We start from the raw sequence: 25,636 nt of genomic DNA, 5'->3' as shown, positions 1-25,636 counted from the left end.
GAAAGGTGGGGGAGTCGAGGGAGAGGAGGGGGAGACAGATGGGGGTGTCTTCATTTACTGACGGCGGGTGTCTGTCACTGAAACAGGCAGGTGAGATTTCACATCCACCTTGTGTGTGCCTCTCTCTCTCTCTCCCTCCCTCTTACACAGGCTGAGAGACTCTGCCTCTGTGAGTGTACGTCTCTTTCTCCCCCTCTCCCACACACAGTAAGACCGAGGTACTGTGCTCAGTCCATCTGTGTCTCCAACATACACAGTAAAATATGTCTCCAAATGAGCCAATTCAACCAAGGGAGGATATATATAGTGTGTGAAAAAAAAAGTTACATCATTTGTGTCACGTGTAGTTCACGATGTTCATTCAAGATTTAACGGGAAAGCTCGGGAAACGGACAAGTCACTCGCACAAATAGCAGAAATGCCGAGTACCGTGGGAACTCTTTATCTACTGCCGTTATATCGTGCGAGACTCGTGCTGGACCACGACCTCTTCACTCTGGTGACATCTTGCGTCAACTCGCCCCGTGAAAAGGCCGCTTTAGGAGAGATTGAATAGATTGGACTCATACTGAAAAAATGTTCTTGATGTGGACTCTTATAAATCCCTCGACTCTGTCCAGGAACCCTGTCAGTCCTTTCAGGTTAGGCAGAGGTTCCAACCTCATCTATTGTATCCATTGTTCTAGATGGGGACTCTTATACATCGGCGAGACCAAACGTAGACTGGCCAATCATTTCGCCGAACACCTTCGCTCAGTCCGCCTGGACCTACCTGATCTCCCAGTTGCTAAACACTTTAATTCCTCTTCCCAGAGATGCTGTCTGATCTGCTAAAATCAAGCTCATTACTGAAATGTAGGCAAATAAGCACTTTTAGTCAGTGAATCAATGTGGAATGATTTTCAGAGAAGACAAGTTATGAAACAGCTTTGTTGTGTCTGAAGCTTGCTGATCTTGCAGTATAATGAGACATCAAGAACAAATATGGTGTCCTGCTGCAACTGAAGGGTCCAGAGGGGGTTTACCAGAATGATTCCAGGAATGAGTGGGTTAGCATATGATGGGCGTTTGGCAGCACTGAACCTCTACTCACTGGAGTTTAGAAGGTTGAGGTGGGACCTCATTGAAACTTACAGAATAATGAAAGGCATAGACGTGGAAAGGATATTTCCACTGGTGGGAGAGTCGAAGACCAGAGGTTATAGCCTCAGAATTAAAGGGTGTTCTTTTAGAAAGGAGGTGAGGAGGAACTTCTTTAGTCAGCCCTCATTGCCACAGAGGGCTGTGGAGGCCAAGTCAGTGGATATTTTTAAGGCAGAGATAGACAAATTCTTGATTAGATCGAGTGTCAAGGGTTATGGGGAGAAGACAGGAAAATGGGAATAGGAGGCAGAGATCAGCCATGATTGAATGGTGGAGTAGACTCAATTGATCAAATGGCCTAATTCTACTCCTGTAACGTGAACACTGAGTGGCTGGGCCTGTGTAACAGCCTCTCAAATCCTTCATGGGTGCATCGTTAAGGATGAATCATGAGTGGTATTTATGTAGTAAGAGAATACATTTATTTTTATTTTATTTAGCGAATGCAAAGTCCTTTAGCCAAGCAGTTGCCTCTTGATCTGCTGTATGAAGGGTGACAAGTCCTCCTTTGAGTCTTTGTTGAGGGCATGCTTCAATGATGTGTTGCATTGTTTGCTGCTCTCCACAAGCACACCATGGGGTTGGACTGCTGCCCCATTTGTGAAGGCTGGCCAAGCAGGGGCCATGTCCAGTCCTAAATCTATTCAGCGTCGTCCACTGCTTCCTTGGGAGATTGGTGCCAGGGACCGGTAGGGTGGGGTCTGACACCAGATGTTTATTTGGGACGTCCTTGGACTCCCATTCCCTTTTCCAAGCTGATTGGATGAATACATGAATTGATCATACAATAAATATAAAGACCTTCCGATTGTATTTACGTTATATTGCAGTAATTACGTGGGTTGAAGTTAAAAAAAAAGGATAATTAAATGTTAAGACTGTTACTGTCAGAATGCTTGCAAAATGAATTATTATTTCCCTATAATTTATAGGAAAAGTATGGTAGAATTTGTATGTGCGCAAGCGCATTTAGAAAATCAGCGTGAAATACAGCATGAAACGGGTACTTCAGCCTACTGAGTCTCTGCTCGCCATCAAGCACCCATTTACACTAATCAGATTTTATTTTCCCTACATTAGTTTAGTTTAGAGATACAGCGCAGAAACAGGCCATTCGGCCAACTGTGCCCACTCCGACCAGCGATCTCCCCACACTAACACTATCCTACACGCCAGGGACGATTTTCAATAGTACCAAACCAATTAACCTGTGCGTCTATGGAGTGTGGGAGGAAACCAAACATCCCGGAGAAAACTCACGCACGTCACGGGGAGAACGTACAAACTCTGTACGGACAGCACCCGTTGCCAGGATCGAACTCCTGTAAGGCAACAACACTACCACTGCACCACCATGCTGCCATTAGACAACAGAACATCAGAAAGTGCAGCACAGAAATAGGCCTTTCAGCCTGCAATATCTGTGCTGCAAATGACACCAAGATAAACTAATCTTATCTGCCTGCACATGATCCATATCCCTCCATTCCCATTAACTACCATTCAACTACAGTATATACCTGAGGCAATTTAGAGATGCTAATTAATCTCACAATATAAGCATCCATAGAGGGGAAACCAGTGTACCCATACCATCACAAGAAAAATGTACACGTTCTATACAGGCAACATCAGACATTAAACCCAGCACATTGGAGACATCAGTTGTTTTGAAGCCCAAAGTTAATTTTGTTTAAATTCTCCCAGTACCTGATTCCTAATTCTTTCCAATCCATGTTCATGTACAAAATGGGCAGCTCGGTGGCGCAGCGGTAGAGTTGCAGCATTACAGCGCCAGAGACCCAGGTTTAATCCTGACTGCAGGTGATGATGATACTATATTGTGCTGTCTGTACGGGGTTTGTACTTTCTCTTCGTGACCGCATGGGCTTTCTCCAGGTGCTCCGGCTTTTTCCCACACTCCAAAGATGTACAGGTTTGTAAGTTAATTGGCTTTGGTATCAATTGTCCCTAGTGTGTAGGATAGTGTTAGTGTAATGGGTGCTCATTGGTCTGTTTCAGTGCTGTACCTTTAAACGAAACTAAATTAAACCATGCATTTACTTCAAATTTCAAAAAGCCATATATTTGTTTGAAGCGAATCCAAGTTACTCCAAAATGCTGGATACATGAAATAAAGAAAGGACAGAAGATATTTACTCCTGCATGTCTGCTTCCAGGGACTCACCATCCAGGCTTGAAAATAAATCATTATTTCTTCTTATTGTTGGGTCTAAGTCCCTGAATTCTACCCAACAATATCTCCTCAATAAATATTGCTGTGAAAAAGACAGATCACCAGCAAACTCTAAAGGCCATTTGGTATGTGTACGATAATGAAGAAAAAACGCTCCCTGAATTCTGCTCCAGGTTATGATAGATGGTTCGACACAGAGTAATTTATTTTTCTTATTTTCCTAAAATTGTGTTTTTGTTTATAGTCAAGCCAACAGGTTATCACTGTTTAACTCGCCGTAACGTAATGCTGAAGAACATTACAGAGTCACTCTTAAACTGTATTAGTATTTATGGAGAAGAATCGAGCTAGAAGCAAGTATTGGCAGTACTGTACAATACTGTTGAAGTATTGTGCAGTTAGCATTTCTAACATCATACATCATGGAGGTAGGCTCTTCCACCCAACTCGTCCATGTGGACCATTTTAGATGATTTTCCCATGTGTGAAGTGTAAAACTACTCTAGTTGAAGGATGTTTCATTGATGAAAATAACAAATTTTAAAAATACTAGCTGAAAGTTATGGAAGCTCAAGAACACATATGAACTTTGTTTGCGTTCAAATCAGACAATAGACAATAGACAATAGGTGCAGGAGTAGGCCATTCGGCCCTTCGAGCCACCACAGCCATTCAATGTGATCATGGCTGATCATCCCCAATCAGTACCCCGTTCCTGCCTTTAACCCATATCTCCTGACTCCGCTATCTTTGAGAGCCCTATCCAGCTCTCTCTTGAAAGCATCCAGAGAACCTGCCTCCACCGCCCTCTGAGGCAGAGAATTCCACACACTCACAACTCTCTGTGAGAAAAAGTGTTTCCTCGTCTCCGTTCTAAATGGCTTACCCCTTATTCTTAAACTGTGGCCCCTGGTTCTGGACTCCCCCAACATCGGGAACATGTTTCCTGCCTCCAGCGTGTCCAAACCCTTAACAATCTTATATGTTTCAATAAGATTGCCTTTCATCCTTCTAAACTCCAGAGTGTACACGCCCAGCTGCATCATTCACTCAGCATATCAGGTACCGCTGAAAAGTTTCCAGCAACCAGTTTGCAGAAAGATAACCTACATTTGACTCAGGTTAACAAAAGGCCGGAGAGTCAAACATGTCAACACAAGACTTTAAAGGAAATGGAGAGTAGCAAGACAAAATAAACTGTTATTCCTGGGTTATAGAAAATTTGAATTAAAAAAAATTGTAGCTGTACCTAGAAGTGAAACTGGATTAAATGTTGCAAAAAATATTGGATGCAACATTGTGTGTGAGCACACATGTGGTACTGTTGTACATTGTAGGCTAACAGCACAGGAGAAACGTTGGCCTTTTGAGTCAGTCATATTGGCATACTGCACGATACAGGCCCTTCACCCCATGTTGCCTAAAGGGCCTGTCCCACAAGCATGCGACTCCATGCGGCAAGCGCGACATAATGTGGTCGCTTGAGCCGTACGGCCTCGCGGGGCCGGTCCCACTTCAATCGCCGGAGCCGTATGGAGTTGTGCGGAGCTAGTCCCGACATCGTGCAGGGCTCCGAAAAACTGACCGTGTTTAAAAATTCCGCGCGGCAACGGCCTTCTGGCCCGCAGCAGCCTCGACGCCGTACTCACCGCCTCAACGCCGTACGTCACGCGTGAACTTCCCGCGGACTTCGCTCGAACTTCATGTCACTCACTTGACCTCCGCGCGGCCCCCGCTTCTGGTTTGGCCGTGCTTGCCGCATGCAGTCGCATGCTCGTGGGACAGGCCCTTTAGGTCGTGCTTGCCGCACAGAGTCGCATGCTCGTGGGACAGGCCCTTAAAGATACTCCTTCTACACTGGCCCACGTTTGGCCCATATCCCTCTAAACCTTTCCTATCCATGTACATGTCCAAATGCCTTTTAAATAGTACCTGATCCATTTACCTCCTCTAGCAGCTCACTCCATATACCCACCACCCTCTGTGTGAAAAAGATGCCCCTCATGTTCCTATTAAATATTTCCCCTTTCAAGGTGCTGCATTTTGGATGTCAAACCAGGGCAGGACCTTTACAGTGAATGGCAGGGTCCTGGGGAATGTTGTTCAATTCAGTTTAGTTTAGTTTATTGAAACGTGTACTGAGTTACAGTGAAAAGCTTTTGCTGCGTGCTAACCAGTCAGCGGAAAGACAATACATGATTACAATCAAGCCACTTACAGTATATACAGTAGATACATGATAAGGAAATAACACTTAGTGCATGGTAAAGCCAGCAAAGTCCGATCACAGATGGTCCGAAGGTCACCAATGAGGTAGATAGTAGTTCAGGACTGATCTCTAGTTGTGGTAGGATGATTCAGTTGTCTGATAACAGCTGGGAAGAAGCTGCCCCTGAATCTGGAGGTGTGCGTTTTCACACTTATATACCTTTTGCCCAATGGGAGAGGGGAGAAGAGGGAGTGGCCAGGGTGCGACTCGTCCTTGATTCAGTTACTGGCCTTGTCGCAGCAGCGTGAGGTATAAATGGAGCCAATGGAAGGGAGGTTGGTGTAAGGACATTTTTAGTAACTACAGGCAATGGACTTAAAATCAGTGGTGTGTAAGAAGCTAGAATTATGGAACAATTACAGGTACTTGAGAGGTTGAATTAATTAAGATCTTGAATATATCCAGTGAATTGGCCTCCACTACCTTCTGTGGCAGAGAATTCCAGATTCACAAATCTCTGGGTGAAAAGGTTTTTCCGCATCTCAGTCCTAAATGGCCTACCCCTTATTCTTAAACTGTGACCACCTGGTTCTGGACTCCAACAACATCGGGCACATTTTTCCTGCATCTAGATTGTCCAATTCCTTAAGAATGTTATGTTCCTATAAAATACCCTCTCATCCTTCTAAATTCCAGTGAATACAAGCCCAGTCGACCCATTCTTTATTTTGTTTATTTTGTCCCGTATTTTGCTGTCAATGTGTTTTAATGTAGAATTTCTATTGATGTGGGTGTATGTACGTGTGTACATGATGGGACACACCTGTTTTTTGAGGTCAGATTGAGTATTTCATATCTGATCATGTTATTATTATATCTGAATAAATAATTTGATGTGGTTATAACAAATTCCTCTCTTGTTCCAGATCTTGTCGAATATTCACATCTCTGGAAGTAGTTAATGTGCGACTTTTGCTTGCTTCCCACGTTGCCATCTAGTGTTTACTTCATTGTATGCAAGTAACGTAGATATTAAGTATTAACTCAAAAGATTAGCAATCGAGTGAGAAAGCACATGAAAGAGGACCATGAGGATATTTAGGCCCTTACCTCTGATAGCTGGGTTGTCAGGATCATAATTGGCTTGTTCACTAATTCATAGACATGTTTTAATTCCACGTCCCTTCATACCTTTGGTTAACGAGAATATATCTCAGATTCAAAGCTAACCATTGCTGTTTATGGTCGATGGCTTTCAATTTCTAACGGCCTCTGCACGTAAGATAGCTTTCTATCTTCTGAAAGAGATGGCTCTAATATTTACAGGATGTCCTTCATCCTAGGCATGTCAGGCAGAATATATAGCTCCAAAACTTCAAACGTATCATAACTCGGTCTTTCACATTGAAAGGAATGTAGTATAATTACACTTTAATTTAGGGCTAGTGATCCAAACATTATTTTGGAAAGATTGAATGTGAGAATTTTAGAGAAGTGTAGTTCACCTAGCACATGATTGCAAAACAGAGAACAAACATGAGCGAATAATGCATTAACATTCATTCAGAAACTTTCATTTTCAGGGGCCAATCTCATAGGAGGGACAGTTTTGCAGAATGCAGTTCTATGCCACAGATGACAGGCTCAGCTGGACTGATGTATGGGCGAATGCTCGAATACAAAGCATGTGGGGCTTCTGCTTGCTAAAATGGGAAGCTGTTTAGAGGAATATTTTAGAAAATGTGATATAATTCTAGACGGCACAAAGGCCAATAATGCTTACCAACGTACATAATAACCCAAAGGAATTATGCAGAAGATGAGCTCAATGCCCAAAGAAAGGGGGGGGGGGGGGGGGGGGGGGGATGAGGGGGGGGAAATGAATAAAGTTCTCCTTCAAGAAGTGGAAAGGCTTGAGGTGGAGGAAGAATGATTAGGTCCCTCAGACCAAATGCAATGTACATGGTGCATTGTGCGGCTCCGTCAGTCAATATCTGACAATTCTCTCACCATATTTTAATGATTTAAAGAAATATGAGATGTCATCTACAAAGGTCATGGGTTTGGTTGCTTAAAAATGGTGGCAAGTTGAATTGAAGAAATTGCTTGGTATTATATCAGGCTGCAGGATTACTGTTCTGAGGGAAAGTAAATGTACAGAGGGACTTTATTAACCTACCTTGCAATTTCAGGTCTGGTGAACAATCTGGTACAACCTATTTATAAAAGTGTAGCAATTCCTAAATACAGAAGACATGAACAAAACTATTTTTTTTGCGACAGAAGCAAGATACCGCAATTGCTCACATTAGGGACAATTCTTTCTCCCACAAATCTGAACTTTTAAACGTAACAGATTTGTTTGGAATTTGACAAACTGTTCTACCATATAATGGAACTATGTTAAAGGTCTAGACCTTATCTCAATTATTATCTTTGATAAAAGTATTTCTGTGACACTGTTAATGAAATAAAAATTCTACAACAGCAGACCAAAATTTATTACATCCTCACTGGTTCAATCCCTTCAGTCTGGTCCCGATGGAAAATAATTGCAAAACAGTTTTGAAAGCCATTTCACTTCCATGATACTGGTCTCTTTGGCCGTTCCTGTGATGGACCTCGGTGTCTGTGGTCTTCACCTGATCCCCAGTCAGAAATCTCATGGCTCTGTTGCTCCTCCACAGTGGCACGATTTCCACGGCCGAAAGTCTTCAGTTGGAGCTCTGCAATGTCATTTCTAATGTCTGCCAACATCAGAAGCAAAAAATCAAAGGAGCCAGGTGGACCCTGAAATCAACAATTTCTAGATATTAGTTTGTGTAATGCACAACCTGATAGGCTTTAAATATCATATTTTTGGAAATGTTTATAATGGGGTTGTAATAATTTTGCTTAATTGGGATTAGCCACAATTCTACTAAATGGTGGAACATGCCAGAGAAGTGTTGTGGCCTATTGTTTCTGCTTATAATATGTTCAAGTACACTTCAGATTCAATGCATCTTAAGGAGTGAAGAAACACCATAATTTATGTGCAGTTAAGGATGGGCACTGAAAATTGGCTTAGATAATGGCTGGCTCATTTTAACTTGCCTATCTGATATTTTTGCACATGGAGCAATGATGAGATAAATACCAGCATTTACACCACAAGGACTGCTCATCTCCCACCATCAATCTACTGCCATCTTCTTGAGGTTTACATGGACGAGATACCTGGTCTCATCTGGAGCTGTGCTCACTTATTCACATGGAGGCAGCATCCAATAACCTTGGTGGAGTTGATGCTTCTGCCATTTAGAATAGGAACTGCATTGCCTTCCAATCCTGATGATGGTAAGTCCAAGCTTGCAAATTTATTGATCTTCCTTTGCATTAAAGCTGTGCTGCAATAGAGATAATATACATCCCAGGTACTTCTCTTCTAATACAAAGGAGGATTTTAAGGTGTGATCTCCATTCACAGGTTGTAATTATATTATGAATCGGCTCCTAAAACTTTAAAAGGCATCTTTGAATCCTTCTGGTGACATCGACGATCATGTGTGGCCAGTAGATATTTTAAGCGTACATGCTTGTGTGTGTACTTTCTTGCTTGCGTAACTATTCTTGGGTGGGGTTAGGCCAGCAATCAGCAGCATACTATTGGCTCCCTAGCAGGGCTTCCCATTTGGAATGTGGAAATGTGTCCTCTGTACATGGTGCATTTTGATAGGGAAATATATAAATAGCACAAAGCAGGTCCTTCTCCTTTGCTTACATGCCTTTATATTGCCAAAGGGTAGTACAGTTTTAAAGTATAAAATTATAGCTTTCCTTTTATACATCAAATCAATACAAATCGAATATGTTTCACTTACTGGAGATCCCCTTGGTCCCGATGCACCTCTTTCACCCTGTAATGAGGTAAGACAATGATTATTACTGTCTTTGATTTTCTAGCATCTACGCAATTTGTGATGTTAAACAGAAAGGATAAGTTCCATCGGATAAGACTGGGGATTTTATTTTAGTTATTTGTCCCTTTGCTCCTTCATTGGTGCATGGAAATACAGGCAGTGGAAGTGGGAGTGAGTAGAGATACATTTTGCTAGGAATGGGTCTATGGAGGGGTGGCAGATTGCAACCTTCACGTGGTCCACCCTGTTTCGACTAATGCAATCAACCTGGCGCACACAAACAGAAGATCAAACAGAACAAGTTGCCGTTCAACTTTAGGCTGTGCACGCCATACACAAGAAGAAGAAGGTCTATGGAAAGATCAACTGAAAGCATGATCATAGAGGGCTGCATGAAACTATGAAACAACAAATCCAAACCTGATGGAAACTCAGCTTTCGGAAGATGAATCCAGAATTATATTATTTAGATAAGCTTCCAGTCATTATTTTTTGGAAGCCATTTTATCCATGAGAAGTGTCTGAAGAAGGGTCTCGATTCCTTCGTCACCCATTCCTTCACTCCAGAGATGCTGCCAGCTTTTTGTGTCTATCTTCAATTTCTACCAGCATCAGCAGTTCCTTCCTATACATTTTATCTATGAGTTGCAACTTTCATTTCCTGTGGCTCTGGGGAGGCTGAAAGCTCACAGAGGCATCAGCTGCCAGGTACAGCAAGCTAGGCTGATCCTAGCACCTGCGTGGGACAGCGTGAGCAGGAGTCCTTCTCCCAGCCCCTCAAACAACATTTCACCTATGGTGGTAAGTAAGACATGTGTGAAAGGGCTGTCACTGCCTATCAGATATAAGCACAAATTCCAGTTATTGTTGGTCTGTTACAAAGAGTATACTCGTGATGTGAAGTTCTTGGAGCCTCATATAGATTAGATGGATAGCGCTACAAGAATGGTTCATTGGCTATCTTCAAATATTTAGGTTTAAGTTTATTGTTAAGTGTAACTGAGTTACAAAGAAAAGTTTAGTTCTGCATGTTACCCAAATAGATCAGATATACCATACATAAATACAATCAAGTGCAGCTCACGTACTATAGATAGGGGAAAATATAGAGCACAGGTGTATGAAATCATGAGAGGAATGGATCTGGTAGATGCACAGAATAGTTTGCCCAGAGTAGGGGAATCGAAGACCAGAGGACATAGGTTCAAGATGAAGGGGAAAAGATTTAATGGGAATCTGAGCGGTGTCTTTTTCCACACAAAGGGTGGTGGGTGTATGGAACAAGCTGCCACAGGAGATAGTTGATGCTGGGACTATCCCAACGTTTAAGAAACAGTTAGACAGGTACATAGTTAGGACAGGGATGGGGGGGATATGGGCCAAACACAGCAAGGTGGGACTAGTGTAGCTGGGACATTGTTGGCCAGTGTGGGCTAGTTGGGCCGGCTGAAGGGCCTGTTTCCACACTGTATGACTCTATGACACTAGGACACAGAATATTGTTCTCAGCATTGTAACGCACCAAAATCCAATGTCTGCAATGAGGTAGAGGTGAATCAGACAGTACCCAAGCTCACAAAAGGACTGTTCAGAAGCCTGATAATAGAAGCAAAGAAGCTGCTGCTGAATCTAGTGGAGGGTGTTTTCAAGCTTCTGTATCTTTTGCCTGATGGGTTTGGGGAGAAGGAATGGCCGGGGCAAGACAAATCTTGGATTATGTTGGCTGCTTTTCCGAGGCAGCGTGAAGTGTCTGGAGCCCCACCCTAACCCAGAGCTGCAGCCTGCTGTCAATCTGGGAGCTGCTGGGTGGGAAACTGAAGTTAAAAAGATACTAAAATTAAACAAAAATTCTCAGCAGGTCAAGCAGATTCCATATAGAAAGACACAGGGTTAACATTTCACATGAAGCTCATAGGGTGGTGATAAAAAATAACAATAAATCCAATGATGAGTACAATTGGTGCAATGTTGTGGTGTTGAAGTTGTCCAACGAAAATTTATGTACACTGAATAAGGAATAACTGAATGAGCTTGAGTTAAGAGTAATGGGCCTGTCCCACAGGCGATTTTTCAGGCGACTGTTAAGTCGTAGCCGGTTGCTGAAAACCCGGCGACTGGAATGGCCACTCTCAGAGTGGAACACACACGCACACGCACACGCGCAGGCGGAGGCGCAGACGCAGACGCAGACGCAGACGCACACGCACAGGCACAGGCACAGGCACAGGCACAGGCACAGGCACAGGCACAGGCACAGGCACAGACACAGACACAGACACAGACACAGACACAGACACAGACACAGACACAGACACAGACACAGACACACACACACACACACACACACACACACACACACACACACACACACACACACACACACACACACACACACACACACACACACACACAGACACACACATCGCTTCCTTCATCAGCCAGTTATGCAGGAGGGGGACAGGGCAAGTGGGGGGAGCGCCGTCTATTGAAATTCACACAGTGCAAAGCCAATGAGATACAGACACACATCACGATGAACAGGAAGGTTGGCGCTGTAATTAAGATGGTAAAAGCACAGTGTACGGGAAGGGTCACTTAAGTCCTTTAAAAGAGGGGGGGAGAAGGGGGAGGAGGGGAGGAGAGACGTTGTGGAGACAACTTTTAAGAAGCCAGAGATACACAGCTGTGAAGCTCGGTGGACTAACATTACCGGTCAGTTATCCTTGAAAACTACTGTTACGTTTTTTTTCCCACTGAGCCAATGAAATTCACCGGTCAGCATTGGCTACAACCTAAGAGAACCTACGACAACCTACGACATCCTGGCAACCCACTAAGACCTCCTGGCGACCCACCTACGGCATGGGAATTCTCGCTACTCTCCATGGCGGCTTAATTCTGGTCGCCGCTAATTTTTCAACATGTTGAAAAATTCACGGCGACCATAATGAGGCCGCGACTAGTTCCCAGAATGCGGGAACTCCTCACGACCGTGAAGGTGACTCCCCGGCCACCACCCGCGAACATGTGGCGACCATGTGTCGACCGCATAGTCTCCTGTAGTCGCCGAAAAAGTCGACTAAGTGGGACAGGCCCATAAGACTACACAGTTGCATCTCTGGGAATGAACAAGTGAAGGAAGTGATTTGTTCAGCAGTTGGATCGCAGTGGGGAAGAAACTGATCATAAGACCGAACATTTGGGTTTTCAAGCTCCTGTATCATCTCCCAAAAGGTAGAAGAGAGAAAAGGGAATTGCCAGGGTTGCAGGCATACTTGACACTTCCAGCCTTCCTGATGCTGGATGGAAGGAAGTGACGAGCCTGGGCAGTATTCACCTCTCTTTGCAGGTTTAGGCTGTCAAGTGCAGAGCAGTCGCCATACCAGGCTGAGCAGCATCACTTTAGACTTTAGATTTTAGAGATTCAGTGCAGAAACAGGCCCTTTGACCCACCAAGCCTGCACCTACCAGCAATCACCCTGTACACTAATCTACACACACTAGGGACAATTTTACGTATTGGAAAGAACTGCAGATGCTGGTTAAATTGAAGATAGATACAAAATGCTGGAGTAACTCAGTGGGACAGGCAGCATCTCTGGAGAGAAGGAATGGGTGATGTTTCAGGTCAAGACCTTTCTTTAGACTTCACCCAGCCCACAGCCAGCGAGAGCCTATTGTGTGCCACACATTTCCTTGATCATCATTGCTTTTGCTTATCTTCCATTCATTTCTCATACCGTCTATATCTTTCCCCTGAAGTCTGAAGAAGGGTCTCGACCGGAAATGTCACCTATTCCCTTTCGCCAGAGATGCTGCCTGACCCACTGAGTTACTGCAGCTTTTTGTGTCTGTCTTCGGTTTAAACCAGCATCTCCAGTTCCTTCCTACACAATAAATAGCCTCCTGACACAGGTCCTATTGTGAAGATGATCGAGAGCTGAATGTAACACAAGAGAGATGGTGTGCTATTTCCTCGTAGATCAATTTTTCTAGTATGTAAATTGCAAGTTGTCTAGATTTTGGATTATTACCAATCTTTCAAAGAACTTCACTATAGGTGATGTTAAAATGATTGTCAGTTGGCCAAACTACAACAGAGGACATCAAAACCACTTCCTGATCCTGGACATGTACTTTTTTAGTGGGGATTATTGAATCGAACAAAGAATGGGAAATTAATTTGTGCTCCCCGCTCAGAAACAGGATTTAATATGTTTCTCCACAAGTACTGGTGGAAATGCAAAGAGTGTCCAGACTCCTGATTTAGTTTCAAATTTCCAGCAATTGCAATGATTTTCTTTTTGCTGATTTATAGCTGAGGAAAGGCTGCTTTTCAAGGCTTTAAAGTGCGTGCCAAGGATTTAGTCTGGGACTCTCTTCCTATCCCTCGTCTCTTTCAATACCATGTGCTGTATTCACTCAACAAACCATCAGGATGTATAGATTGTTAATAACTTTTCATGATTCCTTCCATTCCTTTGACTACAAATTTACGCTAGAATAAGAAAGGGTGAGGTTAGGTCATTCCCTGGTTTTCTTTGAATAGCAGAATCTTTTTTTAATCCATATTTCATCTATTCCCTTGACAGAAAAATGTCACAACTGTCCAACGCCACTTTAAAAGTAATTAAGTAAATCAAAAATACACAAGAACTTCTCTGAGATGAGAGGAGATAGAAAGCTGTGGATCTGATTCTTCTGCCAATCCTTCCAGCAGAAGACCCATGAACACTTTATTAGATTGAGTCTCGACTGGATTTGGGAGCGAAAGATAATAGGAGGATCACCTATCAGTTGACAATATTTTAACAGTGTTGTACATAGAACATGAGCAATGCAGCAGGGGAACAGGCCCTTCAGCCCACAATATTTGTGCCGAGCATGCTGCCAAGTTAAACTGATCTCTCCTGCCTGTACATGATCCATGTCCTTCTATTACCTGCAGTTCATTGTGCCTATCCAAAGGCCTCTTAAACATCATTATCTTATCTGCTTCGACCACCACCCCCAGCAGTGCATTCCAGGCCCCCATTGCTGTCTGTGTAAAAAACTTGCCCCGCACATCTGCATTAAACTGTTGCCCTCTCATCTCAGAAACTTAGAAACATAGAAAGTAGGTGCAGGAGGAGGCCATTCGGCCCTTCAAGCCAGCACCACCATTCATTGTGATCATGGCTGATCATCCTCAATCAATACCCCGTTCCTGCCTTCTCCCCATATCTCTTGATTCCGCTAGCCACTAGAGCTCTATCTAACTCTCTTTTAAATTCATCCGGTGATACTGCCTTCTGTGGCTTCTAGCTATGCCCTCTAGTGTTGGTCATTTCCACCATGGGGGAAAGATTCTGACTGTTCATCCTATTTCTGTCTCTCATCATTTTATAAACTTCTATAAAGTCGCCCCTCAACCTCCGAAAACAATCCGTCCATCCAGCCTCTCTTTGTAGCTGATACCCTCTAACTCAGGCAAAATCCTCTGTACCCTCTCCAAAGCCACCACGTCTTTCCTGTAATGGGGTGAACAGAACTGCATGCAGTACTCCAATTATGCCCTCAATGCGCCTGCGGGCCGACAGGCCGTTGGTGCGCGGGATTTTCGGAGAGTGCAAGATTTTTGGAGCCCCGTGCGATGTCGGGACCAGCCCCGCGCGATGTCGGGACCAGCCCCGCACAACTTCATATGCCTCCGCCGATCGAAGTGGAACCGACCCCGCAAGGCCGTACGACTCAAGCGATCACGTTTGGTCGTGCTAGACGCATGCAATCGCATGCTGGTGGGACATGCCCTTAAGAGTTTTATTGTTCTGCTCTCAGTATGATGGGCATTGAAATGCTTTTGACATGACTCAGGATGGGTGATTATTCAAATTTTTGGTATTTTTAATGTGGCACTGTCGTGCAGTATACAAAACAGAGTGATCATCAGTGCACCGAGAATATGCACCATTGTCATCAGTGGTGATGTTAGTTAAATGATTTTTTATTTAATTAGGATAAAGACGCGTTGCTTTCGTTGATAATTCATCCTACCATTGTAAAACAGGTGGGCTGCTTTTCCTACCTTGGCTCCATCTTTTCCTGATGCTCCCGGTGAACCCTAATATAAATGGAGCAAGCAATAGAATCTCAATGTCATCTTGATAAAAGATTATAAAAGTATGGTAATAATGTCACAGAATTATAATCAGTGGACTCCACAACAGGAGCATAGACACAAAAAGCTGGAGTAACTCAGCGGGACAGGCAGCATCTCTGGAGAGAAGGAATGGGTGATGTTTTGGGTCGAGACCCTTCTTCAGAGTCTGAAGAGGAGACCCCTCAGGGTCTGAAGAAAGGTCTCGACCCAAAACGTCACCCATTCCTTCTCTCCAGAGATGCTGCCTGTCCTGCTGAGTTACTCCAGCGTTTTGTGTCTATATTTGGTTTAAGACCAGTATCTGCAGTTCCTTCCTACCCACTACAGTAGCATTATGGTTTAGTTACCACACCAGCTACCAGAATTCTAGATCACCCATCACCATCCATTGATGCAAGTTCAAATTCCACATAAGCTTCTGGGCATTTTAAATTCAGGTAATCAGATAAAACCAGAAATTAAAAGCAAAGCTAGCCCCAGGTATGGAAATCATGAAACTACTGTATTTTTGTTTTTAAATTGACCTTCAGGGAAGGAAGTCTGCTATCCTTAAGTGATTTGGCCCAGATAGAAACATAGAAAATAGGTGCAGGAGAAGGCCATTCATTGTGATGCAAGTCCCACTAATGTGGTTAACTCTTAACTGTCTGTTTGGATCAGGAGCAATAGAGTTTGGGCAATAAATGCTGGTGTTACTGGCAAACTCCACACCTCTTGAATGAAAAAAAAAAGCCCTTGGGTGTCTAGATTTAAAAAAGGGAACCTAATTGAAATAAAATGATACTTAATTTGCCCAATACTGATAAAGAGCAATTTCTGTACATACATCTTTTATTCATTAAATAGCCACTAAGGATTTTCAAAAGGAGGGGCAATAATAAAAGGTAAACAAGGAAAATGTTAATGAAATAAAAACAGGACGTATAGGTAATACTCAGATCTACTGAAGCGTTGACTCTTTAACTCTCCACTGATGCTGCCTGACCTGAGCATTACCAACACATTGTGTTTATTGTTTTGGATATCCAGCATCTGCAGTGTTTTGATTTCTGAATAAGGGAGATTATTGAAGATTGTTGGTCATTGCTGGGGCGGTAAAAATGTACAAGGAGATTCTGATTCTGGCAGCTCACTTTGATTTTTTTGGGGATTCGATAAAAAAAACCCAGTGAGTGGTGGAGGGCAAACAATTCAATCCATGGAGACACAAGACTGCAGATGCTGGAATCTTGGGCAAAAGCCAAGCTGCTGGAGGAATTTAGCAAGTCAGGCAGCATCTGTGAAAGGAAATGGACAGGCGATGTTTCGGGTCAGGAACCTTCTTCACAATGATGGAGTATTGGGGAGATACCTGGCAGAAAAAGGTAAGGGATGGGGTAAGAACTGGCAGGTGAGAGGTGGAACATGGAAAGGGGTGGTTACATGGCAGATGAGTCAGGTGGGAGAAAGAAGGGAGGTGATAAAACACAGGTTGGAGGGATAAGCGGAGATAAGATGACAGGGTGCAAATGGTGGAATCTGATGATTAAAGAAGATGGAAAGATAAACCTAGAATTAGAAGGTAGAAAGAAATGGAGGGAGAATTAAACTGGGGGACATGGAGCAGGGAGGGTTGGCAGATTAAGCGGATGGAGGAGGTGGAGGGGGTGAAAAATTGGGTGACAGAGCAGGATTGGAAAGGAAGGTAAATTGGGAGGAAAGCTGGGTAGAAGAGGGAGGTAAGGGTTAATAGGTGTGGGGTGGGGGAGGTTTACCTGAAATAGCATTGGCATCATTAACCAATCTGAGAGAATATTTGCCATTGCATTAATAATGAAGCCATTCATATTGCAATGAAAACAGACGCAATAGTTATAAGCTACAGAATCTTAGTTTTTTGCTGAATTTTACAGGAAGCTCTGGATATTGGATATTTGGACAATTTCATGGATAGAAAAGGTTCAGAGAGACATGGGTCAAACACAAACAAATGGGACCTGTTCAGGTGGGCTACTTCGTCGACAAAGGGCCTGTTTCCATGCTGATTCAATCTATGACTAAAATTGGCAGGGGCCATTGGTGAGCTAAATATAACTGTTCATTGAGTTTTTTTATCCCATGGCCACAATGAACATTTTAATCAAGGTAACCCCATTCCACTGTAATGCTGGTAGTGTTGTAGCGGCACCTAGTGGTGGGGCTGGGAAGTCAGAACCCTCGTCATTGGTCGGCATGGTCACGTGACCGCGGGGGTTCATTCGCGGGCTTTTAATCAGTTATCCGCGCTCCTCCCAGTGACAGGAGCTGTGTTTGTAACCTCAACTAGGCACGCGTTTTTTACGAGTTTTAATTTTGTTTTCTGTGAATAAAAACTATTTCACTCAACCTGCCTGGTCTTACTTCAGTGTCATCAATTCTATTCAGACATAAATCGGTAAAAAAAATACGGCACAAATTATTAGCAATCTAATAGCACATAACATTTGGCCGTATTTGAAATATCACTGAAGTTTTGATAAGTTTTGCTGAGGATTCTCTTAATTTGCATTGTGGAAGAATAACTCTTGGGAATTGACCAACACCCGCTATTGCATTTCAGATGCTTTGGTTTATTAAGTAATTAAGTTCATGCAAAGAATAGTTTCTGAAAATGGATACTGACCACTGGACCTCTTCTTCCCTGTTTAATATGAGATAGGTCAGGGGATGGGCCCATAGGTCCCATGTGTCCTCTGGATCCTGGTGGTCCTGGGGGTCCTGTATGTCCCTTTGGCCCAGAGCTTCCTTTAGGACCAGGCAGGCCTGTATAGTATCAGGTAAAACAAAAAAGATTGTATAAATGCGGAATACCAATTCAACAATATATTATATTATATTTAAAAAAACCTACTATGGATACCAAACCAACACAAATTATTTTAAATAACATCATAGACACAAAAAGCTGGAGTAACTCAGTGGGACAGGCAGTATTTCTGGAGGGAAGGAATGGGTGACGTTTTGGGTCGAGACACTCTTCTTAACACGCGGATTAGGTCGCCGCAGTGGGACAGCCCCTTTAATTTTGAATAGTACGGTAATGCATAAAATAAAGAAACTAATAGTGACATAATCCTTGGAATATTTGATTTGCATGGTTTAAAGGAAGTAAAACATAATCACTCGTAATCTCTCCGCTTATTTATCTATCTCATGGACATTTATTAACCTGAAAGATTAGCTACGTTTCTCCTCAGATGCTGCCTGATCTGCTGAGTACCTGTAAAATTCCTTTCTTTTAATTTTGGGCCTCAAACTTTTCTCATGTTCTCAGCCCTTCTGAGGTCTACAGGGAACAACACAAAAAAAAAAATCATACTGGCCTTTCCTGAGCCAGGTAGGCTTAAATATATTTCAGAATCTCAACAACTGTGGATTGTGTTCCTGAAGAGTATGTAACATAACTATAAATATCCTTTTGGAAGCTTAAAGTCATCACATTTTGTTCAGGTAGGATACTGGCAAAGACAATCTATGTTTCTTCTGCATTCTCAGCCTGCAAGCACATTTTCTCCCTCAACCTCCTCTACACTATCTGTGTGAAATTTCCTTTGTGAACACATGGATTTCCTCCAGGTGCCCTGGTTGCCTCTCACATCCCAAAGATTTAGTGTAATTTAGAGATACAGTGCTGAAACAGGCCCTCCGGCCCACCGAGTCCGCACCGACCAGCGATGCCTGCACATTAACATTATCCTACACACACACACTAGGGACAATTTACAAACCTATAAACCTGTACATCTTTGGAGTGTGGGAGGAAACCGAAGATCTCGGAGAAAATCCACGCGTTCATGGGGAGAACATATAAACTCCATACAGACAGCACCCGTAGTCAGGATCGAACCCAGGTCTCTGGTGCTGCAAGGACAATAAAGCACCAACTCTACCGCTATGCCACCATGCTGCCTCAATGTTTGGGTTAGTTGGTCAATTGGCCAGTGTAAATTGTTCCTTTTATATTGGTAAGTGGTAGAATGTAAGGAAGGTTAATGGGAATGTGAGGAGAATAAAATGGGGTCAAGGTGTGATTATTGTAAATAGATGCTTGTATGGTCCTGGTGGGCCAAAGAGCCTGCTTCTCTGCTCTCTGTGGCTCTTGGTAAGTCAAAGCATTGGCTTTGGACTCTCGTACATAGAAACATAGAAAATAGGTGCAGGAGTAGGCCATTCGGCCCTTCCAGCCTGCACTGCCATTCAATATGATCATGGCTGATCATCCAACTCAGTATCCTGTGCCTGCCTTCTCTCCATACCCCCAGATCCCTTTAGCCACAGGGCCACATCTAACTCCCTCTTAAATATAGCCAATGAACTGGCCTCAACTACCTTCTGTGGCAGAGAATTCCAGAGATTCACCACTCCGTGTGTGAAAAGTGTTTTTCTCATCTCGGTCCTAAATGACTTCCCCCTCATCCTTAAACTGTGACCCCTTGTTCTGGACTTCCCCGACCTCTGGAACAATCTTCCTGCATCTAGCCTGTCCAACCCCTTAATAATTTTGTAAGTTTCTATAAGATCCCCCCTCAATCTTCTAAATTCTAGCGAGTACAAGCCGAGCCTATCCAGTCTTTCTTCATATGAAAGTCCTGACATCCCAGGAATCAGTCTGGTGAACCTTCTCTGTACTCCCTCTATGGCACTGTACTCCCTTCTCTGTACTCCCTCTATCTTCCCTTGTCTCTTCCTGGCAACTGTCTAACATTGCACCAGTTTGTTTGCAATCATGGTAACATATTTTGCACCCTCAGCTAAACTTTGGATCACACACCCATGACGTTCCGGATCAGTTTTTTCCACCAACGTAAAATAGCACAATTTTGCTCTTGCCTCAGCTTATCACCTGCTGAAACCTCCAATCCTGATTTTCCACACCCCAATTGCCTTTCTGATTAGAGAACGATATTTCCTCCCAGATAATCAATACTTCAATTTTATAATCCTCATTCCATGAAGTGTCCCTCCTGACGACATCATCTCTTCTAGTCCTTTAATTGTCCAGGTCACCAACAGTCCCCTAATTCTGGTCTCATTCATCCTCATATTTTATTGCACCAACTTTTGGTGTTCATGCCTTTAGATGTCAAAGCCATAGGCTCTGTGGAATATGCTGCCAATAATTCTCTGTCCCTTTCCCTCCTTTACTAAAACCTCCATATTTGGCCAAACATTTGACAATTGCTCCAATATCATCTTTTATGGCTATGCACCTCATCTTTGACAACTCTGTTGTGAGATGCCATTGGACATTCTGTTTTGAAAGAGGTTCTAAATAACCAGAATTTTCCAATTTATTGCTATAGAAACATAGAAAGTAGGCCCAGGAGGAGGCCAGCACCGCCATTCATTGTGATCATGGCTGATTATCCCTAATCAATAACCCATGCCTGCCTTCTCCCCGTATCCCTTGATTCCACTAGCCCCTAGAGCTATATCTAACTCTCTCTTAAATCCAACCAGTTACTTGGCCTCCACTGCCCTCTGTGGCTGGGAATTCCACAAATTCACAACTCTCTGGGTGAAAACGTTTTTTTCTCACCTCAGTCTTAAATGGCCTCCCCTTTATTCTAAGGCTGTGGCCCCTGGTTCTGGACTCACCCAATATTGGGAACATTTTTCCTGCATCTAGCTTGTCCAGTCCTTTTATAATTTTATATGTTTCTATAAGATCCCCCTCATCCTTCTAAACTCCAGTGAATACAAGCCTAGTCTTTTCAATCTTTCCTCATATGACAGTCCCGTCATCCCAGGGATCAATCTCGTGAACCTACGCTGCACTGCCTCAATCGCAAGGATGTCCTTCCTCAAATTAGGAGACCAAAACTGAACACAATACTCCAGATGTGGTCTTACCAGAGCCCTATGCAGAACCTCTTTACTCCTATACTGAAATACTCTTGTTATGAAGGCCAACATTCCATTAGCTTTCTTCACTGCCTGCTGTACCTGCACGCCAACTTTCAGTGACTGGTGTACAAGGACACCCAGGTCTCGCTGTACCTCCCCCTTACCTAACCTAACCCCATTGAGATAATAATCTGCCCCCTTGTTTTTGCCCCCAAATTCAATTCAATTCAATTCAATTCAATTCAATTCAAAGCACTTTATTCGTCCCCGAGGGGCAATTAAAAAAGGCGCATTACAGTAGCTTTTAAAAAAAAAGAGGGACACAATCAACAAACATAAGCAGCACGCATACTGCACAATCAACCAACACACGCATTTCACAGACACACTGCACAATCACACAACACACACCGCACATCAACATTCAACACATAGTAATAGTTTTAAAGTGCTTCCTTAGTGCTTCAATTAAAAAGTGCATATAAATGGTTATTTCATTTCATATGTTCATGAGTCAGTGATCAGCATTAAGAAGCTGGACAGCCCTGGGGATGAAGGTTGCCTTCCTCCTCTGTGTCCGGCAACCCAGACAGCGGAGTCTGCGTCCTGAGGGGAGCCACTCAAACTCAGGAAACAGGATGTGAGAGGGGTCCTGAAGAATCCTGCGTGTTAACTTTACAGACTGTTGGTCGCATAGGGCAGTGAGAGTTCGGACGGGCTGCTCAATGATTTTTGAGCAGACCTTGACCACATTCAACAGGCGGTTTCTGTTTTGCAGGGTGATGGAGTGGAACCAGCTAGTGAAAGAGAAGGTTATTACATTTTCAATGAATGCGTAGTAGAATGTGGTGAGAATGTCTTTGTTAATCCCAAATGACTTCAGCTTCCTGAGTAGGTACTGTCTCTGATGGCACTTTTTAAGGATTTCCTCTGTGTTAGAGGAACACCTTAGCAGGTTGTCGAAGGCTGTTCCCAGGTATTTGTATACCTCCACTATCTCCACTGGCTCCTGCTGGATGATAGTGGTGGCTGCCTCAGCCATCTGTCTCTGTTGGGGGGAAAAGGTCACAATCATGTCCTTGGTTTTGCTTATATTTAGCTCAAGACAAGACTTTTCACACCATACTATAAAGTCCTGCAGGGCTGAGCTGTGATGTTGTGTATGGCTGGGAAGCAGAGATAGGAGGACTGTGTCATCAGCAAATTTTACAAAGTGGCAGTTTGGCTGGGTGGATCTGCAGTCATCAGTGTAGAGAATGAAGAGAAGTGGGGAGAGGACACAGCCTTGTGGAGAGCCAGTGAAGGTGAAGAGGGTGTCGGACAAGGTGTGGTTCACCAACACCCTCTGTGATCTGTTGGTGAGGAAGTCTATAATCCACAGAGTGAGTTGGTGGTTGAGGTGGAAGCGGGTGATGAGCTTCTCAGCCAAAATATGTGGCTGCATGGTGTTGAATGCTGATGAGAAGTCTGCAAACAAAAGTCTGGCTATGTTCTCGGGGATTTCCAGATGCTTATGGATGGTGTTTAAGATGAATATTTTTGCGTCATCGACACCCCTACCAGCCAGGTAAGCAAACTGCAATGGATCCATCATCGAGCCAGTTGCCTTGGTGATGTGCCCCTTGATGATCCTCTCCATGGCCTTCATGACCAGGGAGGTGAGAGCCACCAGTCTAAGGTTATTCAGGACCTTGGTGGTGCCCTTCTTTGGGATGGGAATCACTGTTGAGTTTTTCCACATCGCGGGGACTGTGCTGCTGGTCAAAGAGCCCTGGAATAGATGCTGGAACACACCTCCCAGCTGCTCAGCACAGTGCCATAGGGTCCGCCCACAGATGTTATCTGGCCCTGGAGCTGTGTTCTTTTTAGTCCTTTTGAGGGCTCTCACCACCTCTGATGTGTTGATGTTGAGGCCGGAGTCAACAGGTCTGAGTGTGGAGACGATTGATTCTAGCTGGGTGCTGTTGTCCTTTTCAAATCTGGTGTAGAAGGAGTTGAGATCATTCGGGAGTGAAGTGAAGCTGCTTCCTGCTACCTGAATGGACTTGCGGCTGGTAGAGACAGAGTTCACTGCTGCCATGTTCTTGAGGCCCTGCCAAGCCGCACTGAGGTTCCCTTTTCCAAAGGTCTGCTCCACTTTGTTCTTGTATTTCAGCTTGGCAATTTTTATGGCCCGCTTGACCTCTCTGTTTACCTCCTTCTTCTCAGCTTCAGAACCGGTAAAAAATGTTCTCTTTTTCTTATTCAATATGTTTTTTAGATCTTTAGTCACCCAGGGTTTATTGTTAGGGAAGATTGTGACCTTCTTGGAGGGGATAATATTGTCTACACAGAAAGTGATGTATGCTGAGACTGTATCCGCTTGCTCACTGATGTTGGTGGAGGAGGATGTGAGGGTATTCCAGTCTGTGGTTTCAAAACACCCTTGAAGCCTGTCAATACTGTCCGGTGTCCACTGTTTGATGTCCTTGATGACTTTCTCTGTTCTCTTTACCACAGGTGTGTAGGCAGGAGCGAGCAGTATGCTGCTGTGGTCAGCAGAGCCTAGGGGAGGGAGGGAGACGGCTCTGTAGGCGTCTGGGACTGACCCATAGCATTTGTCCAGTGTTTTCCCTAGACGGGTGGTGCAGTTGACATACTGGTAGAATCCTTTAAGTGACTTGTCAATTGAACAGTGATTGAAGCCACCCATGATGAATTTGGGGGCGTCCGGAGATATCAGTTCGAGTCTGTCGAGCATATTTCTTATATGTTCCGTAGCAGTGGATGCATTTGCTCTGGGGTGGATATAAACCAGAATGAAAAACAGTTGTGGGAATTCCCTGGGAAGGTAGAAGGGACGCAGGGAGACAGCCAAGAGTTCAATATCAGGGTTGCACAGTTCTTCTCTGACAACAACTGTTTTGCACCAGCGTGGATTGATGTAGAGGCAGACACCACCGCCATGGTGCTTGCCAGTCAGTTCAGTATCGCAGTCTAACCTTACAGGAGACCCAAAGCCATCTATGTGCATGCTGTCACTGTTGTCACTCCCAGTCAGCCATGTTTCAGTGAAAGCAAGAATGGAAGCAGTCCGGTATTCATACATGTGAAAAACGTTAGCTTGCAGTTCATCAGTCTTGTTACGCAATGAGCGCACATTAGCAAGGATCACTGAGGGAAGTGCACGGTGTTTACTTTCTCCTCGCCTAAGTCTTGCTTTAATTCCACCCTTCTTCTTCCTCCCCCGTCTCGTTACCTTCTTTCTATTGTTGTGCAGGGTGCCTGTCCGGTCGGTTGGGAGTTTACATTGTAGCTCCTCCGGCAACTTATCTATGACAGGGGCTTGGTGAGAGTGAAAATGCAGCTGAAGTAAAAAGTCCCTGCAGTAAGTAATCCGTTGGTTGTCCGGAAGAGTATATCCATATGATGCAGTGGGCAGATAATCCAAAACGAACAATAGAAGCATAAGAGTCCATTGTGTCCATGTGAAGTCCATCCTGGTGGCGGCGCGACTCGTTGCAGCGGCTCCTACAGCCTGTCTGTCTTTTTTTTATTTTTGTCTAGTTAAATGTAGTGTTTGTGTTTTTTTTAAGCTTGGTTTTAAATGTGTATATGTGGGGGGCGGGGGGGGGAAGGGGAAACCGTTTGAAATCTCTTCCCTGTACGGGAGACCCGACCTTTTCCCTGTCGGGTCTCCGTTGTCGTTGGGGCCTAGCACCGTGGAGCGGCCTCCAGCCTGAACGACCCGGGGGCTCGGGAGTCTGCGGAGCTGTGGAGCTGCGGACTACTCACCATCGTGGGGCTGGCCGGCCTCAGAGCGTGGGGAGCGGTGGTGACTCGCTGCTGCGACTCGACTCCTGGGGCTCGGAGGCTCCAGCAACGCAGCCGCAGGTCCGGTGGACTGGGACATCGGGAGCTCGCGGGTCCGGGTGGAGAGAGAGACCGCTTCCCGGAGCTCCTGCAACGCGACTTCTCCAGCCCGTGTCGCGGGGTTGGAACGACCTGGAGCGGGGTCATACATCACCCGGCACGGCTTCATGGCCGTGGGACTCACCATCGCACGCTGGGGCTCCGACCTTGTACTTTCAGACCGGGAGCGGGGCCGTAAATCGCCCCGCGCGGCCTAAAATGGCCGTGGGACTTATCATCACCCGCCTGGGGCTTGGACATCGGGAGAGACATGGAGAGCAGGGGAGAGA

General features: G+C 44.4%; 1 protein-coding gene across 2 annotated transcripts in view; it reads right to left on the bottom strand.

The window, feature by feature from the left end:
• Positions 1-7,402: 7,402 nt before the first annotated feature.
• The window catches only part of ccbe1 (collagen and calcium binding EGF domains 1), a 368,764-nt gene continuing 350,530 nt past the window's right edge, over positions 7,403-25,636 (bottom strand). For both annotated transcript variants that reach the window (XM_033032755.1, XM_033032747.1), the window contains exons 8-11: positions 18,232-18,371; positions 15,516-15,551; positions 9,413-9,448; positions 7,403-8,339 (exon numbers count right to left, since the gene is read on the bottom strand). In XM_033032755.1, coding sequence (XP_032888646.1) covers positions 8,127-8,339; positions 9,413-9,448; positions 15,516-15,551; positions 18,232-18,371 — 425 coding nt within the window. In that variant the 3' untranslated portion in view covers positions 7,403-8,126. The remainder of the gene's footprint in view (positions 8,340-9,412; positions 9,449-15,515; positions 15,552-18,231; positions 18,372-25,636) is intronic.

This window comes from Amblyraja radiata, chromosome 1 (assembly GCF_010909765.2).
Source record: "Amblyraja radiata isolate CabotCenter1 chromosome 1, sAmbRad1.1.pri, whole genome shotgun sequence".
Taxonomy (NCBI): domain Eukaryota; kingdom Metazoa; phylum Chordata; class Chondrichthyes; order Rajiformes; family Rajidae; genus Amblyraja; species Amblyraja radiata.
The sequence above is the reverse complement of the archived record's forward strand: the minus strand, read 5'-3'. Positions and strand labels throughout refer to the sequence as shown.